Source organism: Nothobranchius furzeri, chromosome 11 (assembly GCF_043380555.1).
Source record: "Nothobranchius furzeri strain GRZ-AD chromosome 11, NfurGRZ-RIMD1, whole genome shotgun sequence".
Taxonomy (NCBI): Eukaryota; Metazoa; Chordata; class Actinopteri; order Cyprinodontiformes; family Nothobranchiidae; genus Nothobranchius; species Nothobranchius furzeri.
In genome coordinates, this window is record NC_091751.1 from 69,640,602 (window position 1) to 69,657,291 (window position 16,690).

At 44.4% G+C, this 16,690-nt stretch overlaps 1 protein-coding gene across 1 annotated transcript in view; it reads left to right on the forward strand.

Moving 5' to 3' along the window:
• The window catches only part of mfsd8l2 (major facilitator superfamily domain containing 8-like 2), a 46,067-nt gene that overhangs the window by 7,012 nt on the left and 22,365 nt on the right, over nucleotides 1-16,690 (forward strand). The window contains exons 3-6 of the mRNA XM_015957749.3: nucleotides 2,340-2,402; nucleotides 14,178-14,297; nucleotides 14,492-14,571; nucleotides 14,990-15,266. Coding sequence (XP_015813235.1) covers nucleotides 2,340-2,402; nucleotides 14,178-14,297; nucleotides 14,492-14,571; nucleotides 14,990-15,266 — 540 coding nt within the window. The remainder of the gene's footprint in view (nucleotides 1-2,339; nucleotides 2,403-14,177; nucleotides 14,298-14,491; nucleotides 14,572-14,989; nucleotides 15,267-16,690) is intronic.

Sequence of the window (16,690 nt, forward strand, 5' to 3'; positions counted from 1 at the left end):
GGAGGAGCCCCGTTCCTGCAGCTGGACCAGCTTTAGGTCCTGGTGCCGCTGGCCTTTCTAGGGCTCTGAAAATATTTTCATAAATGAAATGTTTTATTTATTTCTCGTAGCAAAGGGGAACTTGTCATTAGTTGCAACTCATCAAAATCAAATCTTTCCTTATCGGTCCACACAAATGAGCTAGGTGCCATGTTTCATCTTAAGAAGGAAGTGTTAATAAATATATTTATTGCTTTTATCGACTTACAAGTTAAACATTCAAACATGACTGAAGGAAAAATAAATAAAAGGGTTAAACATAATAGAATACATGACCGAACAAGAACAATTAGTCAGCTCTTCACATTTTCAGACTTCTCATGTCATGGACATCTCCATCGCTTGGGTTTCTTACCCCAAAATTCCACTACCTCCGCTCTGGCACGAACTCCGCAGCAAAATCGGTGCCGTCGTAGTCAATCAGAGCTGTTCCACTACTGCGGCCGTGCGGCGCAGTGCGCCCCCCGCCGTGCGCCGCCTGCCGTTCCGCCATCCGGCAAAAATAGGATCGATTCTATTTTTGCCAAAATAGGATCGATTCTATTTTTGCCGGACGCCGGAGTACCTCCGCAGTCAATGGACAGAAATCACAACTGCCCAACAGGAAAGAGAGCAAGCACAACTTCCGTTATTTCACAATAAATCGATAAACAAAAAGCGTTTTTTGTTTCATATGCACAGGTTTAACAACTTTTAACAACTATCAATGGCGGCTGAACTTTAAATGCACAAAAGTAAGCCATAAATACAGTTTCTACTATCAAAGTAGTCAGACTTGGTTGATCCAAACACTGCTGATCTCTCAACACAAATGATGGGCAGGTTAAACAGTTCATGCCGATGCTACAACAGGTGTTTGGATCTAACTTCCGCGTTTATTGCTCGGACTGTATCGCAAGATCTCGAAAATCCCGCGCATGCCTGTTTGCGCACCTCAGGTCTCCGCACCGGAGCGGAGCCGTTGTAGAGCGGGTACCAGTAAAAATTGAGTTCGGAAGCGAGCGGCTGCGGAAGGCGGGGGCGGAGCGGAGGTAGTGGAATTTTGGGGTAACTCTGAATCTCTTATGCTGGAAGAGGCAGTAGAACAAACCCACGGCGGAGTACCAACTGAAGGCGAGAGGAGGACAGAGTTTCAGCTCCGAAGCAGCAGTAGAATCGGGTCCCACGTGTCATGAAACACATCCACTCTATTTTCGTTATAGAGTCAACTTTTTCGAGGTGAAGCACATTTGCCATTTCCCTTAGCCACATTTCGTGTGTGGGTATAGTGTCCGTCTTCCATGCTCTTAGAATCAGTTTTTTGGCGACCACAATTCCAAATAGGATTGCCTTCTTCTGATGTTTGTTCAAGTCCAGTAGGGAAGTTGTTTCCCCTACTGGAAGTAGGAAGGTGGAAGTTATCACCTCTGAGAAGCGTTGGAAGTAGTTTGGACACGAATTCTGTGGGTCGTCCGTTTTCCGTTTTCTCTTTAATCCCAATGATTCGAATGTTCTGCCGACGTGAGCTGGCCTCGAGGTCCTCTAGCTTACATTCTTGCACTTTATATTGGGATGCTAGCTCTTCCGCTTGCTTCTCTAGCTGCTCCAGGTGCCCATCGTATTCCTCAATGGTAGCCTCCGCGGTCGTTACCCGTTCATCTATTTCGATTAGGGTCGCCTTAAAGTCCGTGATAGTACTGTTGAGCTCTGTGAACCTCATGTTTACTTTGTTATCAAGTGTCTTTATGGCAGCCAGAATGCCCTCCATGGTGACAGAAGCGGCAGACTCACGCGTGGGGCTAGCTGTGCTAGCGCTAGCTTCATGTGCATCGGCTAGCGAGGGCCAGTCGTCAGCTTCCTTTTCTCCAGGATAATTGTCTTGCTTCTTTTTTCCCCCCCTTTGACATCTCTGTAGGGGTGTTGTACCTCCCTCTGAGCGATGGCCAAGAAGACTAAATGTAGTTTGCGCAGTTTAAAAGACGAGGTCGGAGAGGAGTTCTCACATAACACGTCTACTCCATACCGGAACCCCCTCCAAGAAGGAAGTTTAAATGGATAGTATTTGGGGGAACTACTGCCGCTTACAGGTCTGGCATACCCGTGAATGTGCTTAACAATGCACTTATGAGGTTATGTTTGAATGTTTTTTTTTCTAAAAACAAAGTGGTGTGGACGCTATTTTTTGAGGGCGGAAATTCTGTTTAAAAAAAACGTCTACGGGTGGACAAGGCCTGAAGCTAGTACGATGGAGAGAAAGTGAAATTTCACATAAATTGTTTGTTTTCCTTTCAAATGATCTTTTCTGATTTCTTTGTTTTCAGGTAACTTCTTATACTTTATTGGATATTCAAAGTGGCTGCTGCTATGCAGTCGGCTTGTAGCAGGTAAAACACACACGAGCGCACACACACCGAATACACTTGTAAGTTTATTGTTTATTTAATCATCTTCATTAGCATTTAGCTGGTAATCCACTGGTCTATAAATCTCAACATTTCAGAACGTTGAACACAATAATCAAGCACACTGGTTTCACACTGTCCTCCACTAAATAAAACACAAATAAATCTAATAATCATCATCTGAACCATTCTGTTCCACTTCTGTCTCTTCCTTCTTGTTGCCCCTTTATAAAATAATTCTGAACTGCGTATTCTAAAACAGAACTCTAGAAAATTGGAGAGAACATGGCCCTCTACACATCGAGTCCTAATTATCCTGGAAAAATAGTCTTGTGCTTTATAAAAATAAGCTTCGACAAGCTGGAACCGCAAATTTTTCATCGCTAATGGAGGAGAATAAGAATAATTCTCAATTTCTTTTCAGTACAGTTGCCAAACTTACACAGAATCATAGCTCTGAGCTATCACCACCATTCCCTTACGCCCGTAACACACCAGCTGCTAAGCTCCGCGAAATGGATCGCTCATGAAATTTGTGCGCTGTGCGCTCCTCCTCTGTTCACATCAGGTGAGAATTTTCAATGAGCGCTTCTGCTCATTCAGTGGATGTTGTAACTATAGAACCTCATCTAAACTTTCAACTTGCATTTTAATTCCAGTTCCAACCAAATTATTTAAAGATGCATTTCCTTTGGTTACTGCCCCCATTCTAGAAATAATCAATCTGTCCTTAGTAAATGGATATTAAGGTTGCTGTAATCAAACCTCTACTTAAGAAACCTTCCCTGGTTCCAGATGACCCAATGAGTTATAGACCAATATCTAACCTTCCATTTTTATCCAAAGTCCTGGAGAAAATAGTGGCCAGTCAGATACGTATGTGAGTGTCGAAACACTAATGCTCTGTTTGAGGAATTTCAGTCTGGTTTTAGAGAGTATCACAGCACTGAAACTGCATTAGTGAGAGTTACAAATGATATTCTCATGGCCTCAGATAAGAATCTTGTGTCTGTTCTAGTCTTGTTAGATCTCAGTGCTGCCTTTGACACAGTTGATCACAATGTTCTTTTAAAAAGACGTGAACATGTAGGGATCAAAGGAACAGCGCTAGGCTGGTTTAAATCCTACCTGTCTGATGGATATCATTTTGTAAATGTACGTGACAAATCGTCTTCATACTCCAGGGTTACTTGTGGAGTACCACAGGGTTCAGTGCTTGGACCAATTATTTTTACTATATATGTGCTTTCAATTGGTAAAATCATTAGACAGCATGGGATAAACTTTCACTGTTATGCTGATGATACTCAGTTATATTTATCCATTAACCCTAATGAACCTAATTGGTTAAGTAGATTACAAGCTTGTCTTGAAGACATCAAAAATTGGATGATGCTAAACTTTCTGCTTTTAAATCAAGACAAGACGGAAGTTCTCATCTTTGGACCAGAAATCCAGAAATGGAAATTGCTTAATCAGTCACCTGACCTGAATAACATTAAATTAGTCTCCAAGAACAAAGTAAGGAATCTTGGTGTTATCTTCGACCAGGACATGTCATTCAAATCCCACATTAAACAGGTTTGTAGGATTTCCTTCTTCCACCTTTGGAATATTGCTAAGATTAGAAGCATCCTTTCCAGGAGTGATGCTGACAAACTAGTTCATGCATTTATTACATCAAGACTGTCATCGTCGTCTTCCTCCGCTTATCCGGGTCCAGGTCGCGGGGGCAGTATCCCAACTAGGGAGCTCCAGACCGTCCTCTCCCCGGCCTTCTCCACCAGCTCCTCCGGCAGGACCCCAAGGCGTTCCCGGACCAGATTGGAGATGTAACCTCTCCAACGTGTCCTGGGTCGACCCGGGGGCCTCCTGCCGGCAGGACATGCCCGAAACACCTCCCCGGGGAGGCGTCCAGGAGGCATCCTGACCAGATGCCCAAAGCACCTCAACTGACTCCTTTCGATCCGGAGGAGCAGCGGTTCTACTCCGAGTCCCTCCTGAATGCCCGAGCTCCTCACCCTATCTCTAAGGCTGAGCCCGGCCACCCTACGGAGGAAACTCATTTCGGCCGCTTGTATCTGCGATCTCGTTCTTTCGGTCATTACCCAAAGCTCATGACCATAGGTGAGGATTGGGACGTAGATCGACCGGTAAATCGAGAGCCTGGCTTTCTGGCTCAGCTCCCTCTTCACCACGACAGATCGGCTCAGCGTCCACATCACTGCAGATGCTGAACCAATCCGCCTGTCGATCTCCCGATCCCTCCTACCCTCACTCGTGAACAAGACCCCGAGATACTTAAACTCCTCCACTTGAGGTAGGACCTCTTCCCCGACCCGGAGTTGGCAAGCCACCCTTTTCCGGTCGAGAACCATGGTCTCAGATTTGGAGGTGCTGATCGTCATCCCAGCCGCTTCACACTCGTCCACGAACCTACCCAGCAAGAGCTGAAGGTCAGAGCTGGATGAAGCTAGGAGGACCACATCATCTGCAAAAAGCAGAGACGAGATTCTCCTGCCACCAAACTCGACACACTCCACACCATGGCTCCGCCTAGAAATTCTGTCCATAAAGGTTATGAACAGAACCGGTGACAAAGGGCAGCCCTGGCGGAGTCCAACCCTCACCGGGAACAGGTCCGACTTACTACCGGCTATGCGGACCAAACTCACGCTCCTCTGGTAAAGGGACTGGATGGCCCTTAACAGAAAGCCACCCACCCCATACTCCTGGAGCGTCCCCCACAGGGTGCCCCTGGGGACACGCTCATAAGCCTTCTCCAAATCCACAAAACACATGTGGATTGGTTGGGCAAACTCCCATGCCCTCTCCATCACCCTTGCAAGGGTATAGAGCTGGTCCACAGTTCCACGGCCAGGACGAAAACCACATTGCTCCTCCTCAATCTGAGATTCAACTATCGATCGGACCCTCCTCTCCAGTACCTTGGAGTAGACCTTTCCAGGGAGGCTGAGGAGTGTGATCCCCCTATAGTTAGAACACACCCTCAGGTCACCCTTCTTAAAAATGGGGACCACCACCCCGGTCTGCCACTCCACAAGAACTGCCCCCGATGACCACGCAATGTTGCAGAGACGTGTCAACCATGACAGCCCTACAACATCCATAGCCTTGAGATACCCAGGACGAACCTCATCTGCCCCCAGGGCTCCACCACTGTGTAGTTGTTTGACTACCTCAGCAACTTCTGCCCCCGAGATTGGACAGTCCATCCCCAGGTCTCCCGGCTCTGGTTCCTCCTCGGAATGCGCGTAGGTGGGATTGAGGAGCTCCTCAAAGTATTCCTTTCACCGTCCGACTATAGCCCCAGTTGACGTCAGCAGCTCCCCATCCCCACTGTAAACAGTGTGAGCGAGTTGCTGCCTTCCTCTCCTGAGGCGTCGGACAGTTTGCCAGAACCTCTTTGCAGCCGATCGATAGTCTTTCTCCATGGCCTCACCAAACTCCTCCCACGCCCGAGATTTTGCCTCGGCAACTGCCACTGCTGCACCCCGTTTGGCTATCCGGTACCTGTCTGCTGAATGAGACTGAGTCTGAGAATTGCAGTCTAACTCTGGATCTCCCTGAATGAAAGCCGTCCTCTGCTTTTAAAGTCTGCATGATGGCTGATTTGGATCAGCTGCTCTTTCTGCTGGTGTGCCTCTCTCCAGGGTCCTGAATTTTTATAGATCGAGGGTGAGCCGCTCTGGAACTGTCCCTGGTGCTGAGTGCTCAGTAGTGATGAGGCCAGGGCGCAGATAAAAACACGACGGTGAGGACCGAAGGGACGATGGTCGTCACATAGATTCACTAGGATAAATATAATAAAGCGTATCTCTTACGAAATAGAATATTTACTAAGAAATCACAATGTCACCATAGAAACACCAATTGGTAAATATGTTTGTTTGTGTGTGTGTGTGTGTGTGTCTGCTCTGTCTTCTCCATCCCAGTGAGTCGTGGAGGATGGCTGCTTATACTGAGCCAGGACTCTCTGGAGGTTTCTTCCTGTTAAAAGGGAGTTTTCTTCTCCACTGTCGCTGCATGCTTGCTTAGTATGAGGATTGCTGTAAAGACTCTGACACTAGTCAGTGACTTGATGCAATTTGCTGGGTTCCTTATACAGGAAACTTTTACTGATTGGCTTAATGAACTGACCTGAATTGGAATGTTTATTGTGTGAAGTGCCTTGAGATGATTCTTGTCGTGATTTGGCGCTTTATAAATAAACTTGAATAGAATCCTAATGTTGACCTGAGCTAAAACTTCTTAGTCTGAGTTTATTTAAAGTTGAACAATCTTTTCCTGAAATTAAGTTATGTTGTGTTCTCCAGAGGTTTATATGAGATTTCTTTCTTACCAGTTTGCTTTTTATAATGGTGTTGCTGTGGGGTTTCTATCTTACCAAAGAAAAACACTTCACTTGGGGTTGGTGGGGGGGTCACCCCTACTTCACACTGGAAGCATCAGCGGTACAGAAAGTTAACGGAATATCACTGCTTCAAATAGAATTCAGTATAGTCTACAGGTGCTGGTCACAAAATTAGAATATTATGACAAAGTTGATATATTTCAGTAACGCTATTCAAGAAGCGAAACTTGCATATCAGATTAAATCTTCATATACAGACTGATATTTTTCAAATGTTTATTTATTTCAATGTTGATAAATTTAACTGACAACTAAGGAAAATCCCAAATTCAGTATCTCAGAATATTTTGAAAATGTTCCAAATTGAGGAATGAGGTATTGTTAAGAGGAAGATGCAAAACGCCAGACCCAACAATTCATACGAGCTGAAGGCCAGTATCCGAGCAACATGGGCTCTCACAACACACGTGCATGCCACGCTGCAGTGATGCAGGCCAAGGAGTCCCAACTACGTTCTGAGTGCTGTTCGTGTTCAAACTTTTCTAAAAATTCCTGTTTCTGCATTGGTCTTAATTAATATTCTAACATTCTGAGATGCAGAATTTGGGATTTTCATTAGTTGTCAGTTAAACAACATTAAATTAAATAAACATTTGAAATATATCGGTCTGTGTGTGATGAATGAATATAAGTTTCACTTTTTGAATGGAATTACTAACATAAATCAACGTTGTCATGATATTCTATTATGACCAGCACCTGTATGGGGGTGATTGAAGGCAGCCGCAATGCCGAAACTTTCAGGCGCGCCCCAGAAGCGGCTAGCCGTTCTTCTAAAGTTAGGATCGGGTTCAATTTTTCCATAATTCGCTGCGAGACACGGCAATTTCTGCAGTGAACATAGGGCAAGACATCACACACAGTTTCAGTGTAAAACCTTTGGTATTTTTCAAAATAAAAGACTATTGCAGTGTAATGAATGGAGACTTACAGTTTAATTAATGACCATAGACATTAAAGATCCATATTGAGTATGAATCCCATCTAATGGACACAGGGTTATTTAAACCAGAAGATTGGATCTTTTTATTGCAGGGATTAGATAACCGTTACGTATTCACTTAGAGACAACACAAGAGAGTCAAGTTTAAAAGTTAAGAATTTTATTACTAATAAATTAAACTAGACTGACTTCAAAACTAAATGTATGGTGTAACAAAAATGGATGAGGTGGTGAATGGATGACGTGTGATGTAATCAGAACCAGCAAATCCGAAGAAGCGACTAGTTCTGATGGGAACTGAAGGTGTTGTTTTGCATTAAGCTTTGGTTAGCTTCAGAAACGCATGAGACACCATCACGCTGGTCTACCTTGCCTTCGGTGGAAGTCCTCTGTAGATCAGGAATATCGAGGTCCAGTGAACCCTCTCTGGAACCGAGCCGGTGCCGCGGTTCCGATCAAACCCACCTTGAGTTACTTCCGGCACACGACACGTTTATTGGCGTCTGGTGAGACCCAAGCCTGGGTCGATGGATGGAGCTTTTATTCTGAAAGGAGCTGCTGCCGCTGGTTGGTGTAGCGACTGGAATTTTTCAGCTTTCGGTTAGAGTTTAGATCAGGATCGGCCACTCCGTCACTTTCTCTGGAACGCTTTGAACTGGCGTTGGAGATGACGTGGCATAGTTTTATACCTCGGATGTTTTGGTTTATGGTCGAATGAAAAATTACTAAACACCATCAGAAGCACGTCAGATCTGTAAGATTCTGATTGGATCAGTGAAAGTAATGTGTCATGTCTTTTAACGCTACGTGAAATGAGTCGGAACAATTAAAGTCACAGTACCTTTATATTCTGTAGGTTACAGCAGCAATGCAATTTCATATCTATGTAGATTACGTGACCTAATGGCTTATTTACTCCCACCAGTACACTTGTATGTTTTTCACAGCTTTAATCCTGGCCGTGGAGATGAGCGACCTCATAAATGTCATTGAACAGCAACATCAAACGTGATCTCCTTCTTTTTGGGTTAATGGCAGATTCCATAAACAAACTGTGACCTTTGAAGTCTCGAGGGATTTTGTGATCTCGCGGGTCCAGCAGAGAAGCCGCTCCGTGGTTGAGATTCTCCCGGCGTGTACGCCCCCTTCCGACACAATGGTTCGACGCCTATGCTCGGAACAGTCAAAGAAAAATATATAACATTATAATGTTAGATTTGCTGTGTCAGCCAGGAGAAGTTCTAGCTAAACTTTATTCTGTTTCGTGAACAAGGGTGACTTGAATTTGATAAATTCAACTTGAAAACTGGGAGGAAACTTAATTCTACCAGTGATTTAGATGTTTTCTTCTTGTTTGCTTGTTTCTTCTCTTCAGAGACATAATGGCTATAAGGAGATAACAAAAGTCCAAATGTCCCCAGAGGACAGGTAGAGGAAGGGTTAGTTAGCGGGTTAGTGAAGGGGAGGTAGCTGTCCTTAAACCAGCCCACCGCCTCCTGCTGGTATTATTATTATTATTATGGTTTTAGTGTTTACAGCTGCAGAGCCTGGATCATGCTGAAATGAGACCTCTGGGCTCAAACAAAATAACAAACCAGGCCAAACATGTAATTTATTTATCTTATTTCATTGATAAAAATTGAGCTTTAAAAACTAAATAAATTAAGTTTTTAATTTAAAAACAATCGTTTAATTAAATGACCTGTTAAAAAGCACTAGAATGTGGGAAATCACATCAGCTCACTAAAACGTTTCTGTGGGAGACCCCCAGACCAACCCCCCATCACCTGATGTCTCTGTCTCCGTCCTCAGAGCTGAGGACAAGACGGAGACATGTGGCTAAACATGTCTCCGTCTTTAAAGAGCAAGTCACCCCCAAATAAACTTTTTTTTGCTGATAAACAAAATAAACGAGTGTCTAATTGGGCTGCAGACATGTGTAGTCAATAATTTGGCACTTCAGTGTGTAAAGAAAATTTGGTTAGCTCAGCCATGTTGTAAAGAGAAACTGGTTGGCTCAGCCATATTGTAAGGAAAAACTGTCTTTACTCAGTTATATTGTTAAGAAGATTGTTTTCATCGATAAACTGACGATAATATCTGAGTGTCTGTGTTTCAGTTCAATGAGGAAACCAGTTTGACAATTAAAAGTTTTAATTCTTCAAATTAAACTAATGATTTTGAAATTGACAAACAGGAAATAACAATCGACATTGGCAACTTGTGGGACAATCTTTAACAGTTGATATGCTGTTCTTGCTCAAATAGACCTTCTGTCGGTGAATGAAGATTGAGAGTGATATGATGTGGTTATGGATGCGTGTGTGTATCTGATTTTGCTTCAGGAAGAAACAGGTGTCTGAGTGAAGTGATGGTTTGGATAAACTTAGGTCTTATCAGAGAACTGCATCAAACGCTAAAAACCGTGTTCTGTCTCACCGAAGTCTTGTGGACCCTCTTTCGGATCCGGGCCGTGGAGGATGTTGTGGTTCATCCAGATGACACCGGCGGCTGACAGGGGAGACGTAGGTGTCGAACGGAACCGGTCCAGAGTTGCCCTCGGTACACGTTGATGGTAAAGCGTTTTGTCGATGCGCTTTCTTAAGTTAATTCACTCAGAAATCAAAAGACTCTGTATTGAGTCTGCGTTAGAAGTTGCGATTCAGCTATTCTGCCTGGCTTGGCAGGAACAGCGTGAGAGAAGGGGGGTAAGAAACGAGCCAACAGGCTCTGCCCCCCCTTTGGTTTTCAGGTCCTCTCTCTTTCGTTGTCAAGCACGAGCTGAAATCATAAGACTGAAACTTACCAAAAACCTTTCTCCTCTCAAAGCAAACGTGTGCGTCAGCAAATGTGTTTTGGAGTTTACTGTGAGAATCTGTGTGTGGGTGTGTGTGAGTGTTTGTGTGTGAAGGTCAGCAACAAACATCCTCAACACTATCTAATTATGGATTCATTAAGCCATTATAATTACCCAAAAGCATAAGAATCATTCATTTGATTAAACACATTTATAATGAGCAAAATGATAATGGTTACTTTAACATTAAAATCAAGAAACAACGTTTTAAGACTTGTTATGTTATGACTACTTTTATGGGAACAACATCTTCTGGCACGAAGCTGCAGGTGGCAGATGTTATGGTTTCCTCCCAGACTCGCTGGCGTTCAGGTCTTAATCTGTGGGTGAAAGTTCTCAACGACCCAGCTTTGACCCAGCTGAGTCCAACACCACCTTTGTGACAGAAAACCCATATTTCCTCACGTTACAAGTGCATCTTAGTTAACCTTTGAATATTCAGCCTAAAACTGGCAGTGTTGTGCCGTTGTCTGGTAAAAACTCTGCACTGTATTTTAATTTAAATTGCCACCGCTATCGGCTAAGAGGTATGCTATGATGTAAACTGGTACATTATGATGTCACAATGCTGTCGTGAGCCTGTGTGTGTGTGTGTGTGTGTGTGTTAGCGGCTCCGCCCTCTCAGTCTGCCAGGCAACAGCATTTGTTGCATTTTTCAAACATGAAGTGGGAGTGGAGTTAGACTCTGGTAGGGGGTGACTTGCTCTTTAACTCTTCTCAGAAGAGCAGAAACTTGTTAGCAGAAGGTAACCAAAGGCTTTGCTACTGAGGTAAAACAAGTATCTGAACTTGATTTAGAATCAGGTGTGTCTGAGCAGGGACGCGTAGAAAACATGCCACCATTGTGGCTTTCAGGGACCAAGTCTGCTCCCCCTTGTTAATGTCCAAAATTCCTGGCACTTCCATTTGCAGCAGGTTCACTTGCTGGGGAGTGTGTGTGTGTGTGTGTGCTGCTACTTTCCCCAAGGGGTCCTCACCGTTTCCATGTCTGATGACTGCAGGGTGTAAGATGCTGGCGGGGAACACCACAACCAAGTGGCTGGCATCGTGTACAGGAACATCTGTGCAGAGTATGAACTGGAAGCCTCATCCTAAGGTGGCTGAGAATGAGAGAGCTAAGCTCCTGTGGGACTTCCAGATCCAGACCGACAAAACGGTGATGGTGAACCAGCCGGACGTTGTGGTGGTGGACAAACAACAGAGAACAGCCATTGTGGTCGATGTGGCAATACCAAGTGATGCAACATCAGGAAATAGGAACACAAAAAACTAGAGGGGTACCAGGGCCTCAAATAAGAACTTGCAACCACTGCAACTGGACAATGACCCAAAACACACAGCATGAAACACCCAAGAATGGCCAAGAGGAAAACATTAGAGTATTCTGAAGTGGCTTTCTATGAGCCCTGACCTCAATCCAATTGAGCATCTTTGGGAGGAGCTGAAACACGCTGCCTGGAAAAGGCGCCTAAGACAACTGGAGCAGTTTGCTCATGAAGAGTGGGCCAAAATACCTGTTGAGAGTTGCAGAAGTCTCATTAACAGTTACAGGAATGGTTTGATTATGGGATTGCCTCAAAAGGTTGTGCAACAAAATAATAAGTTAGGGGTACCATCATTTTGTCCAGGCCTGATCCATGAGTTTATGTTTTAAATGATTCAACATATAAATAATAATGTGATAACTAATGTTGGTAGCTTTATGATGGCTCAAACAGTCGTCCTAAACCACCATTAAGTGTGTCTTGAACTGTCAGATGACATTTTTTATGGAACATCATATCTGTCCTGCATGGATACTGGCATAATAAAATGATTGTCCAGCTTTTAGGAGAGACAGCATAACTGGAATTACGTCAGTGTCAGCAATAGTCTTTTAGAAGAAGGAAGAAAAAAAGAAAAAAGTGGAAAAAAAGGAAAAAAAAGAAGAAAAAAGAAAAAAGAAAATCAAAGAAAAAAAGAAAAAAGAAAAACAAAAGCAATCAACTTTTAGCATTTGCATGTCACAGCCATAGACTGTACATACATGCTGGTGTTCCTTCAGCAGGCCTGGTGGCAGCTCCAAAGACCCAGTGGCTGTGCTTGGTCAATGTTATCGAGCTCAGTCCGGCTCGGCCGTGAATGAGCCGAGGCGACATCCTGCTCTGCTTAAGAAGAAGTGTTATTTTCCCTCTTCAGAAGAAGCATCCATGTTTTTACGCTTTCTCAGAGACAAGTCACGTTGCTAAGTTGTTAGCGCCGCGCGCTAACACGTCAATAGTGCAGCGTAGCCTGCTGGAGGTTTTAAGGGTTCAGATGAAAACACCCTCCCACTCAGGCTGCTCACACATCGATATTAAGTTGTCGCTGTTGCGCTCACGCCGTAATACAGCATTAGATGCGGATAAAGTCAGACATGAAAAACTCCACGAGTGGTCAGACCGCGCAGCAGCTAGGCGCAGCAAGTAGGCGCCGCATCGGTCAGGCTGCCCGGCCTGACCGCTGGGGATTACCGGATGGAAGAATGGACACAGAAGTCTCCCTCTTAGCGCTCCGTCATATTTCAACCCATTTTTATCTTAAAAGCACTGGGTTTTACCCTATTACCCATCTAAATATGCCCTATTAATTATTTTACCGTATTTTACATTTAAATTTCATGGTTAAACAGGACATGCTACATGTTAAACTGATAGTTAGCTAGCTACTTCGGTAAACTCAGCTAGTTTAAAGGTGGCAGTGACATAAAATACGAATATATAGTTTAACTTACCGAAAAAAATGAAGTGGAGACTCCTTGGACGCTCTATTAGTGCAATTAATACCACTGCAAGTCATTTTGTCCAACAATTGCACAAAAAATATCCAAAACAGAATTCACAAGCACAGAGACTCAAAATCCCGTAACAGCTTCCAGGAGGGGCCGAGGCTGTACTGAGGCCTTTCCACGGAGCTAGCTCTGTGGTCACGTGGGTCTGATGCTCATTAATTATACAGAATTTTAGGCTTTTAATACACTTAAACAGAAGAGTGAGAAAAAAATTCACCCCCCTCAGAGTTGTCATGAGTGTAACCTAGATCATTTAAACCAAAAACATGTTCTGGTACCAGGCTGTAAACATGTTTATTTCTGCTGTGAAATTGGTATTTTTAACATGGGAGTCAATGAGGATTTGCTCGCTTCTGACACCAGCCCCTAGTGGATGAGGGTGGAACTGCAATTTCTCTTACTTCCGGGATGGGACCATTTTTAGAGACGCATTGTGGGGGCTTGGTCACAGCCCACATCAGCTCTGAGTGAAATTAACACACAGTATCTGCATGTGCAGTAGCTAAGAAAAACTTTGAACAACACAATCAGTCGGATGAGTTTACTGTGAACGGGTGCAGCAGAGTGCTGGTGCTCTAGCATGAGTCTTCCTGTGAGGCGCCGGTGCTAACCAGCGGTGCCACCCTGCAGCTCTATGCTAAAGAATTAGACTGGAAATGCACTGAATGTGAATGTGTTAGAGATGTGACACAAGGATGATGTTCTCCTCTTAGGAATCGGTGCAGGAGTCGGCTCCTCCATCTTTAGTTTCCTAACCCGGAGCACTCGGTCTGAGGAGCGCGCTGGTATCTTTGCAGCCATGATGGCCTGTCGACAAGCCGGCCTTCTCATTGGTCAGTTCCCTCTCACTTCTCCATGCCCTGCCGTTGTCATCTCTGAAACATCAGACTTGGGGAGCTGTTTTCTAGGGTGTGCAGCTTGATCTGCGAGAAGGAGAAAGCGTTCAGTAAAACCACTGAGGTGTAAGGCTGCTGTCTTTGCAAATCCTCCATATATCTCATCTTTAAAGCACCTCTCGTCTCTCCAGGGCCAGCATTCAACTTGTTCCTGCGGCTGTGTGATTTCAAACTGGGGCCCTTCGCTGTGAACAAGTATACGTCTCCTGGGGTAACTGCATCTAGACAATCAGCAATGTGAGGTTTTCTGAAAGGCCCATGAATACAGAAACAAGCTGCAGAAATAGACACTCCGCATCTTCTGAACTCACACCTTTTTTTCTTCTCCGTTCTTCTGTGAACAAAAAGAGCAACAAAGGAAAGATCTCCAGCAGCAGACAGGGTGTAACCACCTGTATCGGTCTGTTTTTCTCCCACGATGCCTTAATGCAACACCTGTAGCAGGGATGCAGCTCACACGTAACGCAGCAATCTTCTTCCACGCCTGCTTCCATTTTCCACATCATTTGACGCTGAACATCTCGCTCCGTTTCTTTTAGATTTTGATGAAGTGGAAATGAGATTGCTTGCTTCAGGACTGAAAATATTTGAAGACATCTGAACCTTTTTTTAATCGTCCTTGCTCTCAGATCTTTATGTGCCTGCTGTGGGTGTTGGCTCAGTTTGTCATCCTGGTTGCATTTTGGGACGCACCACTAGTCCGCTCAGAAGATGGAGCCGTAATGATGGAGATGAAACAGGAGGAGGAAGAGGAGGAGGAGGAGGTGCCACTGGTGGGATCTGACGAGGAGCTGGTCCACACCTACAGAGCAGTCTCCTCAGACCAAATAGAGACTTCAACCTTTTCTGAGACGCAGCCCTGGCGCGGAGCCTCGAACCCCATCAAAGACTTCAGCATCAGCAGAGGTGACTGGATGTTATGAGTGATGACAGTCAGTCCTTTCTCGTGTTCACACACACACACACACACACACACACACACACACACACACGCACGCACGCACGCATGCACAGACAGTCTGATGAATTTTGTGAATGTCAAATCAGACTGTGTGTGTGTGTGTGTGTGTGTGTGTGTGTGTGTGTGTGTGTGTGTGTGTGTGTGTGTGTGTGTGTGTGTGTGTCTCTCAACAAGGATTGGCTACATATATTAAATGATGTGATAATTCCATATAAATATGAATTATCTATCCGACTGGTCTTTGAATGTTAAATCAGAAGACTTGTTTCTTTGACTTATTCAGGGAACACACGATTCATTTTACCGTAATTTCCGGACTATAGAGCGCACCTCAATATAAGCTGCACCAGCAAAAAAAAAAGGTTTACTACACACACACGCCGCACTCGAATATAAGCCGCGGCGCAGCAGCCACATGCAGGTCTCCGGCACACAGCGCATGTACGGCCATATCATAAGATAATTAGACAGAAAGACGCTACACGGAGGTTTTTCGTTGTTGTTTAAATTCAACAAAACAAATTTTAAACATGGGTGAACGTGCCTGCATGTTTAGAAAAGAAAACAGCACTGATAGCATTCATATTTCTGGATGGTTATAAAATAAAAACAGCACTGACCCGTTATTACCGGTCATTTGCATGTTTAGAAGAAAAGAACAGCGCTGACTCAGCATTAATAAGCCCTGGATGATTAGAAAATAAAACCTGCACACAAAACATGCCTGGTTAGTAAATAAAACACACTTGACTACCAGAAGAAGTCATTCGCTCTCATCTTCCTCTTGCGCACTAAAGCCATTAAAGTCCTCTTCTTCAGTGTCGGAGTTGAACAGCCTCAGAAGAGCTTCGTCACATACCTTTTCTGTGGCGATGTCAGTGTCGCTGTCCGTGTTGCCGTCGTCATCCCCGGGTGAAGCTGGCTTGAATGAGTTCTTCCCGCTGCCGTCTCCAGCGCCGAACCATGGATTCATTCATGCCAAGCTTACGTGCGGCAGCGCTGTTTCCCTCCTTTACTGCCAGATCGATGGTCTTCAACGTAAATGCTGCATCATATGAACTCATACGTGTAGTTACCATGATGAGGGGTGTGGATCGTGCCGGCTGCTTGCATGTGCTAAATTAAAATGAGCACTTTCTTCGATTTCCACTTTTGACTTCCACCTGTTTCACTTTCTGCTACAGCGCCGCCTGGTGGCAGGTGAAGGAACATCTTCAGTAAAGCCGCACCTCATTATAAGCTGCACGGTTCAAAGCGTGGGAAAAAAGTAGCGGCTTATTGTCCGGAAAATACGGTAATCCAGACAGAGTCAAGAATATAATTATAAAAATGATTTTATTTCCTAAACTAAGTGATTGTACATGACAAA